This window comes from Dictyostelium purpureum, assembly GCF_000190715.1.
Source record: "Dictyostelium purpureum unplaced genomic scaffold DICPUscaffold_69, whole genome shotgun sequence".
Lineage (NCBI taxonomy): Eukaryota > Evosea > Eumycetozoa > Dictyosteliales > Dictyosteliaceae > Dictyostelium > Dictyostelium purpureum.
This window is the reverse complement of record NW_003519406.1, coordinates 27,596-46,847: the sequence shown is the minus strand read 5'-3', so window position 1 is coordinate 46,847 and position 19,252 is coordinate 27,596. Positions and strand designations below refer to the sequence as shown.

Here is a 19,252-nt window from a genome sequence, read left to right as displayed (position 1 = left end):
ATAATATTATTATTTTTTTATTTTTTTATTAATATATTATATAATAACATTAAAGTTATATTGTGTCTTATTGCTTTATATATATATTTAAAAAGGAATAGTAAACTTATTAAATATTTCCCAAAAAAAAAAAAAAAAACAACACAATTAAACAATAATATAAATAAACTATATTATAATATATAATTATAGGTTGTGTGTACAGATAAATTTTTTTTTTTTTTAAATTTTTTTTAAATTTTTATTTTATTTTTTATTTTTTTTAGTGTGTAATTGATTTTTATTTTTAGCCACACCCCTCATTCTTGCTATTTTCACCCACCGCAACATTACAAAACACAAAATACACACTTAAATAACAAACCAACAAAAAAACAAAAAAAACAAAAAATAATATTAATATTCAATAATCAAAGGATTAAATTTAATTTTTTAATTTTTTATTAAAATAAATTATATAGCATTGTAATAATAGTTTAAAACATAAACAAAACATAATATAATAGTAATAGTAATAGTAATAATAAATATAAATATATATAAATATATAATCTGTAATATAACATCTGTATAAAAATATACATTTCGAATCACTTAAAAGAAATAAAAACAAATAAAATCAAAAGTAGTATATATATGTGTGTGTAGTTATCTTTGCAAACATACAGAGCTTTAAATCAATATATTGTTTATAAAATAGGTTACTGTATGTATTATAAATTATAAACATTATAAATTAAATATTATTATTTTTTTTAACGAAAAACAAATTTAAAAAAAATTAAAAAAAAAAAAAAAAAAAAGTATTGTATAAAATCAAATAAATAATAAATAAAACAGATAAATTATGGATTTTTATGATCAAGTACCAATCCCAGATCCAATAACACTACCAGATCCAATATCATTCCCGGATCCAATAGCATTACCAGACCCAATAGCATTACCAGATCCACCAATTCCATCAAGTTGGAATGAGTGTGATGGAACAGAATTGATACCAGAAATTGACCCAACTGTTAGATTAAATGCTATTATTGCTATTCAGTCAGCATGGAGAGGATTTCAAGAAAGAAAAAACTATAGGATTTATATTAGAGCAGTTATCATATTTCAAAAATTTTATAGAGGTCATATTGCTCGTAAATTATATAAAAAACTTTATGAAGAATCACGTTGGTTAAGAGATGCACCACCACCAATCACACCATCATTACAGGTTGTAAGTAATACACATAAAATATTTTCTAATAATAATAATAAAAATATTGTTTACTAAATAATTTATAATAATAAAAAAAAAAGGTTAAAAAAGCAAGAGGTGTTGCAGGTAGAGCAAGACCAACAAGAGGTCATAAAGTTCAAACAAAAGAAATTGAAAACTGTGCACCAACAAACAATGAGGAAACAACAGATAACAATGACACTGAAAATAATGAACCTAAACCAGAAAAACCAAAATTAGTTATGGTGGGATCAGGTATGGTAATGCCTAAATTTGATCCATCGGCAGTTATGTTAAAGAGGGGATCACCAGTTTTATCAAAAGAAAATAGACATAGTATAGCATCATTCGATTCAATTGGTTTAAATAAAAATAAAGAAGGTGGTGAAACAAGTTCCAGCGAGCCATCTTCACCATTTGCATTAAGAAAATCAGTACACAAATCACCAGCTTCCCCATCTGCAAGTTCAGAATCAAATGAATCCCAAAATGCATTTTCACCTTTATTATTAAGAAAAACACCAACTGTTATTCCAGAAAAGTTAGTGGATGAGGCGTCATCGGCATCACCCAAATTCCCAATTTTAAAGAAAAGTTTCTCTGCATTTGGAGCAAAATCTTTAGGAGGTTTAAGTTCAAGCGAGGGGTTACCTCCACCATCAGTTTTCCCTTCTTTTGATTTACCACCACCTTTATCATCATCCTCTAATTTACCACCACCTCCTTCTTTTGATCAATCAAATCTCCCACCACCAGTTTTTGATATTCCACCACCATTAGATTTTCCTCTTCCATCTAATTTACCACCAATTGATTTACCAACCCCAACCCCAACCCAACCTTTTAAAAAAACATCACCACCAACTACACCACCATCAGGTACTGCTCCACCACCAATTTCAGCAAAACCTAAACCTTTACATTATTCATCAAATAATAATTTAAATTCTTTGGGTACAGCTTCTTCAAATAAACCAGTTATTAACTATGCCACAAAACCATCAAATAATCCTCCACCAAACAATAATATAGATATTGCTCCAATAAACAAAACTTCACCACCATTAAGGGGAAATTCTTTACAAAAATTACCATCACAAGGCAGTTTACCATTACCATCCAATTTACCACCACCAATGGGCATACCATCCAATTTACCTCCACCAATGGGTATACCATCCAACTTACCTCCACCATTAGGTATACCTTCTAATTTACCTCCACCAATGGGCATACCATCTAATTTACCTCCACCAATGGGAATACCATCAAACTTACCTCCACCAATGGGTATACCATCAAATTTACCTCCACCAATGGGTATACCATCAAATTTACCACCACCAATGGGAATACCATCAAACTTACCTCCACCAATTGGAGCACCAGCCAATTTACCACCACCAATGGGAATTCCATCAAATTTACCTCCACCAATTGGAGCACCAGCTAAGTTACCACCAATAACACCAGTTGGTTTACCAAAATTACCATCACAGGGCAATTTACCATTACCAAACAACTTACCACCACCAATTGGAATGCCAAGCAATTTACCACCACCAATCGGAATCCCATCCAACCTACCACCAACTAAGTTACCACCAATAACACCAGTTGGTTTACCAAAATTACCATCACAGGGCAATTTACCATTACCAAACAACTTACCACCACCAATTGGAATGCCAAACAATTTACCACCAATCGGAATGCCAGCAAACTTACCACCACCAATCGGAATGCCAAACAATTTACCACCACCAATCGGAATACCAGCCAACTTACCACCACCTATTACAACAGGAAATGCGCCACCACGTGTCGCACCAACTGGTATCCCAAACAACTTACCACCACCAATCAGTATGCCAGCTAATCTTCCACCACCTATAGCACCAATATCAGCACCAACAAAACAATTAAAGCAGGGATGGCAAATGTTTAGCACAGCAGAGGGAAAATCTTATTATCATAATAGATCACAGAATATCACAACATGGAATGAAGCAGATGCATACGAATTAGTTTTGGCCCCAACACAACCACAAAACAAATCCCAACCTCCACAACATGAGGCTACAGCAAAATCAGAACAACAAATTCCTCAATTTAAACAATCTCCAGTTGTCACCCAATCAGCTGATGAGAAAAAGAAATCTATAAAAATTTTAGGTATATTTTTAAAGAAAAGACCAAACAAATCAGAATTGGTATCAAAAGGTATTATTTCTGATGATGGTGTTCAAACCAGTCAAAGTTCATCAAGCAAATCAAAATCAAAGAAAAAATAATTACTCTAAAGAAAAACAACAATTTATTTATTATCGAATTTTTTTTTTTTTAAATAAAGAAAAAAAAAAAAGTAAAGAAAGAAAAAGAAAAAATATTTGTAAAAATATATATATAAAAAAAAAACAATATAAATTGGATTATATATTGGTTTTTAATTCTAAAGAATTTTTTTTTTTAAATAAAATTATTTTTAAAATTTATAAATTTATAAATTATATTTTATAAAAGAATTTTTTATTTTTTATTTTTATTAAGATTAAATATTTAAATACTTTCTTCTCTTTAATGATATACCTAAATTGCCGTGATCAACATTACATGCACTTGGTGTTTGAATACTATTGCTAATTTGATCGCTGCTGTTGTATTCTTTTATTCTAATAAATTTTTTGTAGTCCAAGGAGATATCTGGAGAAAAGGAATAAAAGTTGATGTTTTCATAATCTGCGAACAAAATTCTGCCAAATTCTATATATAAACTTTTTACATTTGAAAATTTCTTTTCATTACTTATTGTTTCAAATATCTTTTGAATATTGTGGAGTGGATTATGGGATACATAATAAAGGTCAATATAGAAAAATAGGAATTCTAGATTTTGATTTGCGATTGAAGAAAAAAGACCCAATATACTATTAAATTCGCTACAATCTTGAAGAGTTAATATTAGTTTAATTGATTTTATTTGGTTAAATATGGTTCTTTCGCAATTTATAAATTTTGGACTTTGCATTACTGATTCTAAATATGTTTGATCACCGGAATCCATTGTTAATATAAAGTGTCTGCAGTCTGATATTTCATCATTTCTTAAAAATACATTGTTTAAAAATATTACATAGTCTGTTGAGATTGAGTTGAGATTTAATGATTTTAAATATAATTTATTATTACCATTATTGCTATTATTACTTCCGATGCTGCTTATACTATCGGTACTACTACTAAGTTGATTACCATAATTGTTATTTTCATAGTTGTATTGTTTTATATTGAATTCTAGTTCTATCTTTGATTCTTGTTTAAATAGCTGAACAATATTAAAATAACTTTCATTAAAATATTTAAATTCTTCATAAGGAACATTTAAAATTATTTTCTTTAAACTTGTCATTTTGAATAATAGTTTTAAATCGTTCAATAAATTGAGTGAAGGATTGGCAATTTCTAACGTGTTTAGAGACTTCATATTACTTACTACTGCTAGTATATGTGTGTGATGGTACTTTGGCTGAATTCTTAAATGATGGATTGTATTTAAATTTAACAGTTTGAAATTTGATTGTTTATAGTTATTTAAAATGAAATAATATTGAAAATAAATTCCTAGATCTATAGATATGAAGTTTAATTGGGCTGGTGTGTTTAAAATAATATTTAAAAATTCTTTACAAACATTTGAAACTAAAAACAAATCTTTTTGATTTTTAATAACAAATGAAAATAAATATTGCATTAAATATTTTGGAAATAATTTGAATCTATTGTTATTGATGGATTTATTATTGTCACTATTATTATTACTATCATCACCATCACCATTTAAATAAAGTTGATTAATTTTATTATTATTTATTTTTAAATTATAAATTATTGAATTGTTGCAATATGATTGATAATTTGGATAAATATATTCATTAATGGTTTTAATGGTTGAAAATGTTATTAGATGTTTTAACAGTTTAGTTTCAATAAATTTATATTTAATAGGTTGGTCTTGAATATTGAAAAATAAGTCTTCTATTGGAATCTGTGATACAATTTTTGGATTTAAATCATAAATGTTGTTGTATAAATTATTTAATAAATCTAAAGAGTTTGAATCAACTTGATTTTCTATTTTGAATATACTGCTAAAAGCAGAATAGACTCTATTTGGTTTCATTTCTAAAATGTATCTACACGATTCATATAGAAAAGATGGTACATCCAGTGTGTTGTTATTAATACCCATTCCATTTTTATACTCTTTGATTAATGGTACCGATTTATAAATATCTAGTTTGTATAGTAATGTTGCAAATTTGAACGATAACTTGGTTTTTACACTTTTACTGAGAAAGCTTTTAAATTTGATATAATCAAACACCCCATTTTCTAACAATCCTTGAACGATAGGTTTGAAAAGTTCCAACTTATTGATTTTTAAATTTAAAAAAATTGTATTTTCAAAGATTGCTTTCACTAATTCTTGACTATATTTGATCTGAAATTCTTTATTTTTGCCCATTGTTTTTAAAATTAAAAACAAACATTCATTATATTTAATTTTTTCTTTTTTATTGCTATCTTTTTGTTTCTGGTGGTTCTTGGATGTTGATTTTGATGCTTCATCTTGTTTATTTTTCTTGTTTTTCTTATTTTCTTTTTTTTCTTGTAACTTGACCATATCAATAATAAAATCAATATATTGAATATGGTCTTTTCTTATTTTCTGATACACTTCTCTTGGTAATTTAAAATGAATTGTATTGGATCTTGATGCTTGGTTTCCAGTTGTAATTAAAAATAAAGTTTTCTTTATATAATCATCATCAGCTATACACTTTGAGAAAAATAAATGGGTAATATCTTTACCATATTGTTCAATAAAAAACTGATCATCGTTTAAATATTTCTTGAATTCTATTATTGAAAATACAAAATAATAATTTAAGATTGTTAAATCTGTTCTTTTTAAAAAGTCTATAAACAAGTCTATAATTTTAATTATTGAATCCTTATTAATTATTAAAATTAAAAATATTAGTATTTTGCACAAAAAAATTTTATATGGTGTGTGAAAAAAAAAGTGTGGTTATAATATAAAAAAGTGAGTGGGTGAGTGGGTGAGTGGGTGAGTGGGTGAGCGCTGTGTAGGGTTAATATATATAGTGTATAAATTATATATAATTATTTAAACGCATATGTGAAAGTAGTTATATAATATTATTGAGTTTCTAAAAAATTGTAATAAAAAATATTTTATATGTAACAATTACCCTTGTTAAAAGTTTGATACTTGGATTTGTTAGTAGAATTCTATATAAGTCGACATAAGTTATTATAGACTTTGTATGTATTGCATTTGCATATTTTGTCTTTTTAAAATCATCCAATGCGAATTCTAATATCTTATCAAACAATTCAATAAAAACTCTATTTATCTTTTGAATTCTGATACTCTTTTCATCACTTTTAAATAAATATTCTATGTAGTTTGGGTATCTTTCCATTACTTGAACTAAAAGGCAACCACCTGACATATCATATTGAGTTTCTCTAATAAAACTATTTAAAAATAATTAGTAATTTATTTTGCATAAAAAAAATAATATTAAACAATCGATATAATACCTTTTGAAAAATTCAAACATTTCCTCTTCTTCATAATTACCAAAGGAATAAAAGTAGCTGTCAAACTTTAACATCTTTTCTTTTTTTACATTAATATCATCATCGAGACCACTTTTATAATTTATACCGATAATATCAAAAATACTGCTAAGGGAAATATTATTTAATGTTGATAATGATGATGATAATGCTGATATCATGCATGATGTTGAAGTTGTTTTATTAATACTATTATTACTATTATTTATATTACTATTATTACTATTATTTATATTATTAATTTTTTCATTATTACTATCATTACTAACATCTATACTATTATTATTAATATTAATATTTATATCCATTGGGCTTTATAAACGACTTTATAAATAATATTATATATACATATATATACTCTAATTAAAAATAAATAATAAAAAAAAAAAAAAAAAAATAATATTATTTATTTTGAAAATTAAAAATAAAATAAAAATAAAAAAAAATAAAAAAAAATATTTAATTGGTGTGTTGGTCTTATATGGAACCACCCCATATACAAAACACAGTAAATAAATTATTTTTAAATATTTTTAATGAATTCAAAAAAAATTAAACAAAATGATTTTCCAAAATGTGTAAAAAAGTGTTTTCCAAAAGCAAAAGGAGTTTTGAGTTTAAAATTGGGATGGGAAAATTAAATTCGAAAAAAAATTTAAAATTTAAAATTTTAAAATTTAAAGGATTATAAATAATATTTAAAAATTTTTGGGCAAAAAAAACAAAAAAAAAAAAAAAAAAAAAAAAAATCTTCATCTTTGCTAAGATTGGTAAGTTTATAATAAAATGGAGGTTGAAAAACATATTCTCTTCAAATTTCCAACCAAACCTAATCATTACAAACATAAGGAAAACATAATCATTACAAACCAAATGGAACCAGTTTACAATGAAAAAAAAAAAAAATTATTTTTTTATTTTTTTGTTTAATTAATAAAAAAAAAAAATCAAATATGGGCGAAAAAATTGACTAAAAAAAAAAAAAAAAAATTTTTTATTGATTTTATTCATTTATATTTTATTATTATTTTAATTATTTAATTATTATTATATTGGGGTTTTAAACTACATATTCTGGATATTTTGATATTGATTCTATAATATTATTCATGTGAAGACAAAGACTCTCAATCTTTTTATCCCATTGAGAAAGACTATCACCAACATTTTCAAATTGAATTAAACGTTCAATTTGATCAATTGAACCAACTAAACGTTCTTCACTGACCATACGTGATGCAACTTTTTCAGCTTTTTCAGCTGGAATTTCTAAGAGTGAACCTAATTCATCAAAAGTAATATTATTGTAAAGTTTTGAGGCTGATAAAAGGTTGTGTTCGATAACGGCTCTGTCCAATACAGTATTACCATCGGAAAGTAATGCCATTTGATGTGGTTTTAATTCTTCGGCAAACTTTTTAACTTCATTTTTCTTTAAAATTCTTTCTAAAAACATCTTTTCTAAAATTGGATAGACGTCAAGTTGTTGTGAACGTTCATCCTTGTAGAGTGTTGCTAATGTACGTGAACGTTGTGGACCAGCTTTATCTAAAATTGCACAAATAATAGCACATGATAATGCATACATTCTTTCACCATCTTTTGGTAAAAGTTGTGATAAATCGTAATATCTAAGACTTGCTTTTAAAAACATTCTTTTATAATCCATAATTCTTGCAAGACATGTCTATTAAAAAATAAAATAGTTTAGTGTTAATATTTTAAATTTTCTAATTGCAATATTATTTGATGAGTGTGTGCACATTACCTTATGGGCTAATTGTAATTTTTGTTTTTTACATAAATGAATTGAATCGGAAGCTCTGTTGATATAGGTTTCGGCTTGAACAGATTCTTCATCCTCTAAGAATAAACGAGCAATTTTAACATAAATTTTAACTTTATATTCTGGTGAAATAACACGTTGACTGCTATCTAATGGAATAGCAATAAGAGATCTTGCGGCTTCTCTCCAATTTTCTTGACCTTCATATAATTTAGCTAAATTATAACGAATTTCTGAAACTTGCTCTTCAAATGCTACAACTCTATTTTGAATACGTTCTAAAACAAAATTACTAATTTCCATTTGCATATCTTCTGGTAAAGTTTTATAAAGTTGAGTTAATTGTAATAAAATTGTACGTGAAATTACTAATTGAGTTGATTCATCAGTTACTAAAGTGTATATAGTAATTATTATTATTATTATTATTTTTAATTATATATTAGTATAAATATTTTTAAATTATAGTTTGAAGGTTGAGAAAATTTGAGAATCTAGAGTAAGTGTTGTTTTGGTTTCTCTTTGCTATAATAAAATATATAGATATATTTATTATTTATTATTATAAATCTTACAATGTGTAATAAAAGTTTTTAATGGTGCAATTTGTTTTTGTTCAATGAGTTGTTGAAGGATAGATTTATATTTCTCTGTTTTCACTTTATGATCACCGAGAGCGGCGGTTTCATTTAAAATGTTATTTAAATTATCCATTTTATCGTATGTTTATTATAATACAAATAAATTAAAAGTTGGGGTACAAATAAAAATAATTTTAGATATTGAAGTGAAAAAAAAAAAAAAAATTAAAATTTTAAAAAAAAAAATTTAATATAAAAAAAAATTAAAAAAAAAAAATCAAAAAAAATTAAAAAAAAAAGAAAAAATTGTGAAAAAAATAAAAGGAAATATATAATTTTAATTAGGGAATATATTTATAATAATTGATTGAAAGTTTAAATTTAATAATAATTAATAATGAATCTATTTTTTATTTAAAATATTTATTATTTGATTAATAAAATTGATGATTGAGTTGAGTTTAATAATCTGACCATTCTTCATCATCTTCATCATCACTTTCATCTTCTCTCATATTACCTCTACGATTGGCCATAGCAGCTGCAAGAGTATCGACTAATGAACGATTACCTTCATTTCCAAGACTTTGGATATCTGGAAGTGGTTGTGATTTGTCAACAGTTTTAAGACTTGTACCTGAACGAATTGAGGCAAGAAGATCGGCACGACCACCACTGCCACCATTAGAAGTGGCAGTAGTAGTGGTTGATGAACCGAATGCTGGTGGTGGTGGTGGTGGTGGAGCACCTGGAGCTGGTGGTGGTGGAGGTGGTGGTGGAGCACCTGGTGTTGATGGTGGTGGTGATTGATGATGATGTTGTGGTGGTGGAGGTGGTGGTGGAGCGGATTTGCCTGGAGCTGGTGGTGGTGGTGGAGCAGAACGACCTGGTTGAGAAGCAACTGGGGCTGGTGGTGGTGGAGCAGAACGTCCTGGTTGAGCAGGAACTGGTGGGGCAGCACCTACCATTTGTTCACCAATAATGTCGACAATAAATTTGGCAGTTTCTGCATTCTTTAATTCACTCTTCTTAATACCAGCAGATTGGAAAAGTTTACGCCAATCAGGTGGAATGTTTTTAATATCGAAACCATTCTCTGGATCCCAACCAATATGACTTTCATGTTTGAAGTTGGTTGGTGCTGAAATTTCTAATTCTTTTTCAGTTTCAGAAGAGAAGAATTTAGCCATAAAACCTTTCTTTTCTTTCTTCTTATCAGCTTTAGCACTTGCTGTTGGTGTTGTTAATTCTAAAAGAAAAAAAAAAAATTAATAAAATATTTTTATTATACATAAAATAATTCCTAATACTTACTACCTGAACTAACATTTGGATTAACAGCAGCGGTTTTACCGATATTACCTTGTTTACAATTTAATAATTGACCATAAAACTCAGCAGCTTCAGTAACATCAGCGAATGATAAACCATAGACAGCTGAATCACCTTCAAAAGTAAAAAAGAATTCTTTATGTTTTTGATAATCAAATGAATCATAAATTTCCTGTTCGAAAATAATTCTATAGTTTGCCTAAAATATATTTAACAAATAATTAAATTATTAGTACTTTTTTTTTATTTTTTTATTTTATTTTAAAAAAACTGTATATATACCTTTAAATCAAACATTTTAATAAAATTAGTTTTGTCTACACGGTTTGAAACGAGTGAAACAATACCAACAGCCATAAAATCCCATCTTCCTTGTCTACCTTCATAGAGACGAGCAACTGTTGTTGAATGAACATCTGTGCTGCTACCAGCAACAAATGCAACTTGAGATCTTTCTTGATCTGTAATTGTAGCGCTACCCATTATAATTTGTAGCTAAATTAATAAAATAAGAAAAAAACCAATACAATATATAAAATAACAAATAATAAAAAAATAAAGATAAAATATATATATAAAAAAATAAAAAATAAAAAATTTAAAAAAAATATTTTAAAAAAAAAAATTAAAAAAAATAAAAATTAATTATTTTTTAATTTTAATTTTTTTTATAGAATTTGTTTCACTTAAAATAAAAATAATATCAGAAATTATTTTAAATAAAATTATTTTTTGGGGTATTTGTTTGCAACAATGTTTATTAATGGAAATTCCTAGTAATATCATCAATAATAATAATAATCATGACACTTTAGAAATTATATTTGAAAATACATTATTAATAAATTTATTAAACAAATACTTTAATAAAAATGGTTTGATTTATTATAAATTTAAACATGTGTATGCAAGACAAACTAGATTCGTAGGCGAATTTATAGAAACTATAACTAACGATGTAAGTATTTTCAATCTAATCAAATAATAGGGTTCATATAAAAATAATTTATTAATTAAATATTAATATTATTATTATTATTATTGTTTTAGGGATTGGAAACTAAAAATAGTACCAAATCAACAACTGATTATATAGTTAAAAACAGAACAGCAGCAAACGAACAATATATATTATCAAACCATGACTTTAATGACAGGTATGAATGGGTAGAGGACGTTAGGGGTATTCAAGATAGTGCAGGTTTTGAATGGTCGTTGTACAAACCAAAAAGCACTAGTCAAATTAAAGCAATTAAAGTAAATAAAAAAATATTAATTTATTTAATAAATCAACATCAACAAGAGCAACAACAGCAAAAAAAAAGAAATTGTCTTTTACATTTTATAAATAATATTAAACTAAAAAACAAATTAAAAAAATATAAATTTTATTTAATTGCTCAATGGGGAGAGAAGATGGTGTTTAAAGAGAATGATTTTTTAGTAGTCCCAATTAATTTAACACCAAACATATACAGAATTGCAAATAAAGAATTTTTCGAAACTTATAAAAAACAAAAAAATAAATAATAATTTTAAAATTATTTTAAAATACAATATTTAATATTTACACAAATTTTATTTTATTTTTTATTTATTAAATAAATATTCATTATTATCCAATCTTTTTAAATTTCTAATTTTTAAAGAATGTTCAATCCTGGGTAAAAATTTTTGATAGGTGGGTTTTTGTATCATTGTGTTCATCCAACGAGTTATATTGGTAAATTGGTTTAGTTCTGGTATGATGCCGAAATACAAAAAGCAGCCCCATCCGAATAAAGCGATATCAGCAATAGAGTATTTATTACAAAGGTATTCTCTACCTTCCAAACGTTTGTTCAAAACATTTAGTATGTCCATTACATCTTTTTGGGCTTTTTTCATACCAAATGGTATTGGTTCGCTAGCATAAAAAAAATAGTATACATATTGGGATATGCATGGGCCCATTTCAGACACTTGCCATATCAACCATTGTGTAGTTTCACTACGTTCTCTTGGTTTACTAATGGGTGGTAAAAGTGAGGACTCTGGGTACTTTTCAGCTAGATATAATAAAATGGCACCAGATTCAAAAATTCTCAATGGTTCATCAGGTTCACCATTGTCTTTAAGTAGGGTGTTATCAACGAGCATTGGAATTTTATTGTTGGGTGTGATTTCGGCAAATTCTCCTTTATAGTGTTCACCCAATCTTATATTAATTGGGCAATCTTGATATGGGATATTCAATTCGTCAAACATAAAATATACTCTAAGCGAACACGATGTATAGAATGCATATACTTGGTAGTCGGGTTTACCTTCTGATCTTCTTGGCGATATATATTGGTTATCAAAATTTTTACATTTAATTTCTAAAAAATCCTGTTGAATTTTTAATTTTTCCATTATTATTTTTCTCTTTTTTTTTTTTTTTGGGGTAAATTATATAAAAGAAGAATAGATTAATTTACAAAAATAATAAAAATAACAATTATTTATATTTATTATAGGAATAACCTTTTTTATTATTTTAAATCTTTGAATTTTAATTATAATAAAAATAATAATAATTAATATACAATTTTTATTTATATAAAATTTTTTTAATTTTATTTTTTAATAATTATTTTAAATATATCGATTTTATTTTGGGGTTAAATTTATATAATTTTTCCTGAATCTTAAGACTATGGGAAATAAATGACAATATAAAGTTGAATATAAAATTGTATGTTTTTTTAGATTTAATTTAAAAAATAATATGATTTTTTTTTAAAATAAATAGTTTGGTATTTATATTATTTTATAAAATTATTTTTTATTATTTTATTTCAAATATACTTTCTATTATGTGTTAGATAGAGATTGTTTTTTTTTATTAAAAAAATGGTAAAAATGAGGAGTGTATAGTATTTAATTTCTTTTTTTTTTTATATAACTTTTTTATTTTATTATTTTTGTACATAACTAGGAGATCTATGTATATTTTATAATTAAGACACTAACATATACCAATAAATATGTAGTTTAAATCAGATCTTTTCCAATTTAGTTTTTTTAAAATGAAAATTTTTAATACAAAATAAAATTTTTTGTGTTTTTTAAAATTTTGATTGTTTTTTAGAATAGAGCGATGGTATAAACATTATTACAGTTATAAAAATATATAAGGAAATTTAAATACTTTAAAAAAAAATTAAGAGCAGTTTAAATAAAAAAAAAAAAAAAATATATTTAATAATAATAAAAAAATATCCATGCTTTGAATTTAATCTATCGAGAAATATAAAAAATAGATTTTAATAATGATAAAAAAATAAAAAATATGGTGAATTTTAAAAGATATTATTTTTACATTAATCTCCCAATCAAAAAAAATATATAATATTATCGACATTAATATCATCATAAATGTCGTTTATTTCATTTATGTTGCTCAATTTAGTTTCCATTTTTGTAAATGTTAAAGTTCAATTCAAAAAATATCTTTTATAATAATTGTATATTTGAATAACTGAAAAAAGTGTGTTAAATTTTTTTTTTTTTTAAAAATAGACTCCCCAGTGTGGGTAGTAGTATACAAATTCTATTATTATCTTATTTGTTTTATGATTATTTAAATATAATGCAATATTATGTGCAGTTTTATTATATTTGTTTTATAGGCATTATTAAAATAATTTTAAAATTGGGTTGTGTGGTTAAAATGAAAGGTTTTTTGTTAACTGTTATTTTTTTAAAATTACAAAAATTGGGAACTGCATCATAATTGGTGGATGCTGAACAATGTCTTGTAAACCTTGGAGATTTTTAATTTATTTTTATTTTTTCTATTTTTCTGAATTTTACTGGTAAAACTTCAGCCCAACCTTAGTGTTTAAGATTTTTGGGTATCAATAGCCCAATTTCGGAATCATAAGGAATTTCATTAAAATGTTTACCAATTTTATTATATCAGAGATACAATATTCCTTGAGATTGAATTTTCTAAATCGATGCTATTAAAAATATAGTACAAAAATTTTTTATTTATTCGGGTAAGATTCTAATTCTTCAAGTGATTCAAATTCTCTTAGACCCCCATAAACCTTTTTTAAATATTATCTATATATTATGATTAAATATTTTATTTTTAAATAATATAAACAAAAAATAAATTTTTTTGGAAAATTAATAGTGGTGCCATTTAAAAAATTGTATGGAACTAAACCACCCAATACAGAATTATTCCAGGATATACCCTGGCTGAGTGTTTTTTATTGATAGTTATTTTTGATTGATTAAGATATTTTATTTAATAAAATCCCAAACAATGTTTAACATAATCAACATTATGGTTTGGATTTAAGTAATTTCTTTGGAAAGCATTGTAAATTTGAATTGTACCAATTACAACTAATACATGAAATATTTGATGGCTTGAAAACTAAATAGATAAAAATGGTGTAAGTTTTTATTTATTATTTATTATTTATTGTTTATTTTATATTTATTTATTTATATTATTATAATTACCCAAATGTCAAATTTCCCAGGTGAGTATTTTTCAGGTACTTTTAATCTTCTAATTGCTAACCCCAAGCCAATGAATAGATATGCAAAAACTAAACACTTTAGGACATAAAAATCTTGGTCAAAATAACCTTGCATATATATTCTTAGTAAATGAGAAACAATTCCTTGTAATGCTAAAATAGAAAAAATCAGTGTTCTAAATCCATATCTTTTTTCTCTCATCTATTTTATTTTAATAAAGTTTTAGTAAAGTTTAATTAAAGCTATATATTGATTAGGTTGGTATTGCTTACAATTTTTGGTAGTAATAACAGTGCTATAATAATTAAAATTAAAAACAATGATAAATAAACCTTTTTGAAAGATGGCCAACATGATAATTCTGAATCGATAATTAAACAAACAGATGATAAAATTAAAAAGCCAATTGATGATACATCCAACATTAATGTTTTTCTAAATACTGGTATTGAATGTGATCTGTATGTATGGTAAATTGTTGATGAGGTGAAGCAAAGGAAACAACTGAATAAAAAAAATAAAAAATTAAAATTTGATGGCAAGTCAATAAAATTTAATGTTTGTTTTTCATCAGAGTTTAAATTATTATTTATATATGATTGAAAGTCATTTGTAGAGTTATTTATGTTATTATTATTATTATAATTTATTATATTTATTGATTTAAATAATAGAACCAAGTATATTATCGCACCCACTAAATGAGTCCATATATTTAATGTATCATTATGCAATGTAAACATGCTTTTAGTACATTCTATATATGAATTTTTAGTCTCTAATCTGAACCCTGATAAAATATATTCGTTTTCTGAAAGCATTAAATCTACGAATAGCTCTAATGAATCATTACAACAATCATTGAAATCATATTTATTATGATAATATTTATGATGAGATTCTGAACATATTTTATTATTTTTGTTATTATTTATATTAATTATAAAATTATCATTATTATTATTATCATCATCATCATTATTTGTAATTTGATTGTCATTATTTTTATCGTAATTATTTATTAGCATTATATTATTTTCTATTTGTTCTTCTTCTTTTTCTTCTTTAGATAATTGTTCATATTTTGTATTGTTTTTATTGGGTGAGACTCTGTTCATTATTGATATTATTGTATCAGTACACAATCATAAGTGTAATTTTGTATATAGAAAACTAATTAAAAAAATTTGAGAATTTAAAAAAAGAAAAATTTATTTTTATAAAAAAACAAAAAAAAAAATCAAAAAATTAAAAAAAATTATTTATAAAAATATTTTTTATTAAATAAATAAAAACACACACATTTTATTATTATAATAAAATTATTTTAATAATTTACAAAAAATTTTGAATAAATATATATAATTTTTATAAAAATTGAATTTTTTTTTTTAAGGAAAACCAGGGATGCGATCTTGGATCATTTGTGCAAACTTGTCGATTGTGTTTTGATCGATTGATGAAAAAACTTCATTATAAAAATTATCGTTAATTAAATTTAATGATTCTGGGATTGTATTCTAATATTATAAAAAAAAAAAAAAAAAAAAAAAAAAATTAGTAAAGGTTATTTTTAAATTTTATATTTATAGAAAATTGTAAAAATTTACATTTGGACCTCTCTTTGCTAAATTATATTGTTCAGTAATTTGTTTTAATTCTTTAATGTTTCTTAATGGTTTAATTGGATCGTTGTTAATGATTTCATGTGGAATGATTGGTTGGTTGGTTTGCATAGAGTTGGTTTTAAAATAATTCATAGTTGAGATGGGATGTAATGTTGCAGAAAAAACGAATGCACCCATTTTTCTGAGGAATCTAAATGCTTGATAGCCTTCGTAGAGTGTTTGATTTTTGATATCTTCAAAATATTGTAAAAGGGTTTCCCAATAGTTTAAAGTAATGATGATTGGTACGCGCGGATTGGTAATTTGACAATTGTATAGACAATATAGAGAATAGATGATTGAAACTTTACCATTAATCGGTAAATCCAGTAGAGTGAACCCTAAAACACCATAATATAAAATATGTATTACATCTGGATAAATATGTTGTGATTCAAAAAAGGGTCCCAGTGTATCCATTTTATATTTCCATAATTCTTTAAATTCCGAAAATGAAACTACATTCTTTTGTTGATACTGATATATTATTTCCTTAATAATTTTTAATAGTTCATCTGGTTTACTAAAATAGTGATAACAAACTTCTTTTTTCTTTGCACGTTCTTCATGAATAAATATGGTTTCTTCGTGTAGACTTGGGTTTTGTTTTGGTGTGTTTTTATTTTCGAAAGCTGAATTTTCCTCTGTATTTAAGCTATTATAAGTGGTTGTGGATGTAGTGGTAGTTGTTGGTCTATACTGAGTTGGAGTTAGTGGTGTTATATCTATATTCTGAATATCTTTACTTGGCGATGTTGGTGCTGACGAAGGTGTTTTTCTTTTTTTTAAACCACTATTCATTTCATTATTTTTATTTTAACTATTATTTTATATTTATAAATTATTGACTAATTTAGAATTATTTTATATAAAACTAAAAATTAAAGAAAATGGGAAATGAAACACAATTAAAAAAAAAAAAAAATTTAAAAAAAAAAAAAAAAAAAAAAAAAAAAAAAAAAAAAAAAAAATAAATAAAATTTTTTTTAAAATTTATTTAATTTATTTATTTTATTTTATTTTATTTTATTTTTATATGTTATCATGTGTGTATTTTTTATTTCCTTAAATAACAATTAAAAAAAAAAACATTAATTCTTAAATAATTAAAAAAATTTTGATTTTTTTGTGTGTGTTTTTTTATCTTAAATAATAATACCAATACCAGTTTTTAGTCTTGTTAAAGTAAGGTGAACCTTGATAAATAAGGATAATGTCAAGAAGTTAGTTAAACAAAAAAGTATAAAAGGCAGATTTTTTTATTTATTTTTTATTTCAAATCAAAATAAATACTAATAAACTATTATAAAAAAAAATGAAAATATTATATTTACTTTTAGTTATTTTTGCTTATAATGTAGCTTTAATTAAAGCATCTTCATCTTCATCAACTTCATCAACTTCATCTTCATTCCCAGCTACAGATAATTTTGATTGTGCTGGTCCAGATGGTGTCTGTGGTTATTTTTCTAAATTTTGTAAATCTGGTTATACCTGCCAAAACTTTTTTATCAATAATGAAACCAATCTATACCAAGGTGAATGTTTACCAGCTTTACAGCTTGGAGATGTATGCAACTCTATCGGAGAATGTAGCATTGGTTTAAAATGTTCCCCATTGCATGAAGAGGGGTCATCAAGCGATGAGTTATCATATTGTGTCGATATTGGATATGCAAGTGTAGGCGAAGAATGTGAAAAAAATGAACAATGTTTGGGTTCATTGAAATGTATAGATTCAAAATGCTCAAATGTAGATTGTTCCGAGATTCACAATTGTCCAAGTCAACATTATTGCAGTACTGGTAAATGTACTTGGGATACAGATTGTGCAGATAGTGAAATCTCTGTTGAATGTGCACCAGTTTCGCCAGTAGGTGGATGGTGTTATTATGGTTATGAATGTAATATCAACTCAACATGTGTAAATGGTAAATGTGTAGAAAAATACTCATTAAAAGATGGTGAAGATTGCACTAGTGTTTTCGGATATTCAAGCGATGCATGCGAATCTTTAGAGGCTATATTTACCAATAATGACGAAACCCACGGAATCAGTTGCAAATGTGCCAAACCAAACTCAACTATTTATGGAAATTGCACTCAAAACGGTTGTCCAACTCTTCAATTCTGTAACACTAAAACTGACATGTGCACACCATACATCTCAACCTCTCAAGAATGTAAGAATGCCAGAATCGAAAGGGACCAATGCTATGTTGAAAACAACTGTATCATTTTAAACAGCGAACCATTCGGAGAGTTCCAATACAACAAAAAATCTTGCCACATGAAATCTTGCGAAAAAGAAAGTTTAAATTATTATAATCAATGTTATATGTTTAAAAATAGAATTTGTGACAATCAATAAATCAAATCATAATCATTTACATAGAAAAAAAAAAAAATAGAAAATAAAAAAAAAAAAATAGTTTTTTGCACACCTGGAAGATTTTATGTCTATATA

The 19,252-nt window shown here is 25.1% G+C and overlaps 10 protein-coding genes across 10 annotated transcripts; 3 read left to right on the top strand and 7 right to left on the bottom strand.

Moving 5' to 3' along the window:
• Positions 1 to 847: 847 nt before the first annotated feature.
• On the top strand, positions 848 to 3,519 carry DICPUDRAFT_150384 (uncharacterized protein; the record flags this gene model as incomplete). Its single annotated transcript, XM_003286377.1, has 2 exons — positions 848 to 1,222; positions 1,306 to 3,519. The coding sequence occupies 2 exons, from the start codon at positions 848 to 850 to the stop codon at positions 3,517 to 3,519; spliced, it is 2,589 nt and encodes an 862-aa protein (XP_003286425.1).
• A 193-nt stretch (positions 3,520 to 3,712) lies between these two features.
• On the bottom strand, positions 3,713 to 4,851 carry DICPUDRAFT_91703 (uncharacterized protein). The gene has a single exon (XM_003286361.1). The coding sequence runs from the start codon at positions 4,707 to 4,709 to the stop codon at positions 3,777 to 3,779; it is 933 nt and encodes a 310-aa protein (XP_003286409.1). The 5' UTR covers positions 4,710 to 4,851; the 3' UTR covers positions 3,713 to 3,776.
• An 893-nt stretch (positions 4,852 to 5,744) lies between these two features.
• On the bottom strand, positions 5,745 to 7,250 carry DICPUDRAFT_91702 (uncharacterized protein; the record flags this gene model as incomplete). Its single annotated transcript, XM_003286360.1, has 3 exons — positions 6,857 to 7,250; positions 6,502 to 6,790; positions 5,745 to 6,239 (listed from the first exon to the last, which is right to left on the bottom strand). Coding segments are annotated over exons 1-3 (1,131 nt in total), but the record flags the coding sequence as incomplete, so codon positions are not given.
• Positions 7,251 to 7,902: 652 nt separating this feature from the next.
• On the bottom strand, positions 7,903 to 9,471 carry DICPUDRAFT_46765 (proteasome component region PCI domain-containing protein). Its single transcript, XM_003286359.1, has 3 exons — positions 9,257 to 9,471; positions 8,664 to 9,073; positions 7,903 to 8,582 (listed from the first exon to the last, which is right to left on the bottom strand). Exons 1-3 carry the CDS (start codon positions 9,393 to 9,395, stop codon positions 7,956 to 7,958), a joined length of 1,176 nt encoding a protein of 391 aa, XP_003286407.1. The 5' UTR covers positions 9,396 to 9,471; the 3' UTR covers positions 7,903 to 7,955.
• A 252-nt stretch (positions 9,472 to 9,723) lies between these two features.
• On the bottom strand, positions 9,724 to 11,077 carry DICPUDRAFT_87126 (uncharacterized protein; the record flags this gene model as incomplete). The annotated part of the gene is made up of 3 exons (XM_003286358.1): positions 9,724 to 10,511; positions 10,577 to 10,793; positions 10,877 to 11,077. The coding sequence occupies 3 exons, from the start codon at positions 11,075 to 11,077 to the stop codon at positions 9,724 to 9,726; spliced, it is 1,206 nt and encodes a 401-aa protein (XP_003286406.1).
• Positions 11,078 to 11,357: 280 nt separating this feature from the next.
• DICPUDRAFT_150380 (uncharacterized protein) lies at positions 11,358 to 12,124 on the top strand (the record flags this gene model as incomplete). Its single annotated transcript, XM_003286376.1, has 2 exons — positions 11,358 to 11,552; positions 11,645 to 12,124. The coding sequence occupies 2 exons, from the start codon at positions 11,358 to 11,360 to the stop codon at positions 12,122 to 12,124; spliced, it is 675 nt and encodes a 224-aa protein (XP_003286424.1).
• Positions 12,125 to 12,184: 60 nt separating this feature from the next.
• On the bottom strand, positions 12,185 to 12,988 carry DICPUDRAFT_30899 (uncharacterized protein; the record flags this gene model as incomplete). Its single annotated transcript, XM_003286357.1, has 1 exon — positions 12,185 to 12,988. One exon carries the CDS (start codon positions 12,986 to 12,988, stop codon positions 12,185 to 12,187), a length of 804 nt encoding a protein of 267 aa, XP_003286405.1.
• Positions 12,989 to 14,746: 1,758 nt separating this feature from the next.
• On the bottom strand, positions 14,747 to 16,194 carry DICPUDRAFT_46764 (uncharacterized protein). The gene is made up of 3 exons (XM_003286356.1): positions 15,391 to 16,194; positions 15,098 to 15,319; positions 14,747 to 15,008 (listed from the first exon to the last, which is right to left on the bottom strand). The coding sequence occupies exons 1-3, from the start codon at positions 16,144 to 16,146 to the stop codon at positions 14,877 to 14,879; spliced, it is 1,110 nt and encodes a 369-aa protein (XP_003286404.1). The 5' UTR covers positions 16,147 to 16,194; the 3' UTR covers positions 14,747 to 14,876.
• A 184-nt stretch (positions 16,195 to 16,378) lies between these two features.
• DICPUDRAFT_46763 (uncharacterized protein) lies at positions 16,379 to 17,661 on the bottom strand. The gene is made up of 2 exons (XM_003286355.1): positions 16,729 to 17,661; positions 16,379 to 16,638 (listed from the first exon to the last, which is right to left on the bottom strand). The coding sequence occupies exons 1-2, from the start codon at positions 17,584 to 17,586 to the stop codon at positions 16,510 to 16,512; spliced, it is 987 nt and encodes a 328-aa protein (XP_003286403.1). The 5' UTR covers positions 17,587 to 17,661; the 3' UTR covers positions 16,379 to 16,509.
• Positions 17,662 to 18,100: 439 nt separating this feature from the next.
• DICPUDRAFT_30918 (uncharacterized protein) lies at positions 18,101 to 19,156 on the top strand (the record flags this gene model as incomplete). The annotated part of the gene is made up of 1 exon (XM_003286375.1): positions 18,101 to 19,156. One exon carries the CDS (start codon positions 18,101 to 18,103, stop codon positions 19,154 to 19,156), a length of 1,056 nt encoding a protein of 351 aa, XP_003286423.1.
• Positions 19,157 to 19,252: the final 96 nt, after the last annotated feature.

Bases quoted from the DNA above. Each gene is read 5' to 3' on its own strand.
- DICPUDRAFT_91703 (XM_003286361.1), bottom strand. From the start codon at position 4,709: ATGAAGTCTCTAAACACGTTAGAAATTGCCAATCCTTCACTCAATTTA.
- DICPUDRAFT_46765 (XM_003286359.1), bottom strand. From the start codon at position 9,395: ATGGATAATTTAAATAACATTTTAAATGAAACCGCCGCTCTCGGTGAT. The intron at 9,074-9,256 runs GTAAGATTTATA...TATACACTTTAG, and splicing joins AAAAACTTTTATTACACATT to TAACTGATGAATCAACTCAA. The intron at 8,583-8,663 runs GTAATGTGCACA...ATTTTTTAATAG, and splicing joins AATTACAATTAGCCCATAAG to ACATGTCTTGCAAGAATTAT.
- DICPUDRAFT_46764 (XM_003286356.1), bottom strand. From the start codon at position 16,146: ATGCTAATAAATAATTACGATAAAAATAATGACAATCAAATTACAAAT. The intron at 15,320-15,390 runs GTAAGCAATACC...AAAATAAAATAG, and splicing joins TGTTATTACTACCAAAAATT to ATGAGAGAAAAAAGATATGG. The intron at 15,009-15,097 runs GTAATTATAATA...TTATCTATTTAG, and splicing joins CTGGGAAATTTGACATTTGG to TTTTCAAGCCATCAAATATT.
- DICPUDRAFT_46763 (XM_003286355.1), bottom strand. From the start codon at position 17,586: ATGAATAGTGGTTTAAAAAAAAGAAAAACACCTTCGTCAGCACCAACA. The intron at 16,639-16,728 runs GTAAATTTTTAC...TTATAATATTAG, and splicing joins TAGCAAAGAGAGGTCCAAAT to AATACAATCCCAGAATCATT.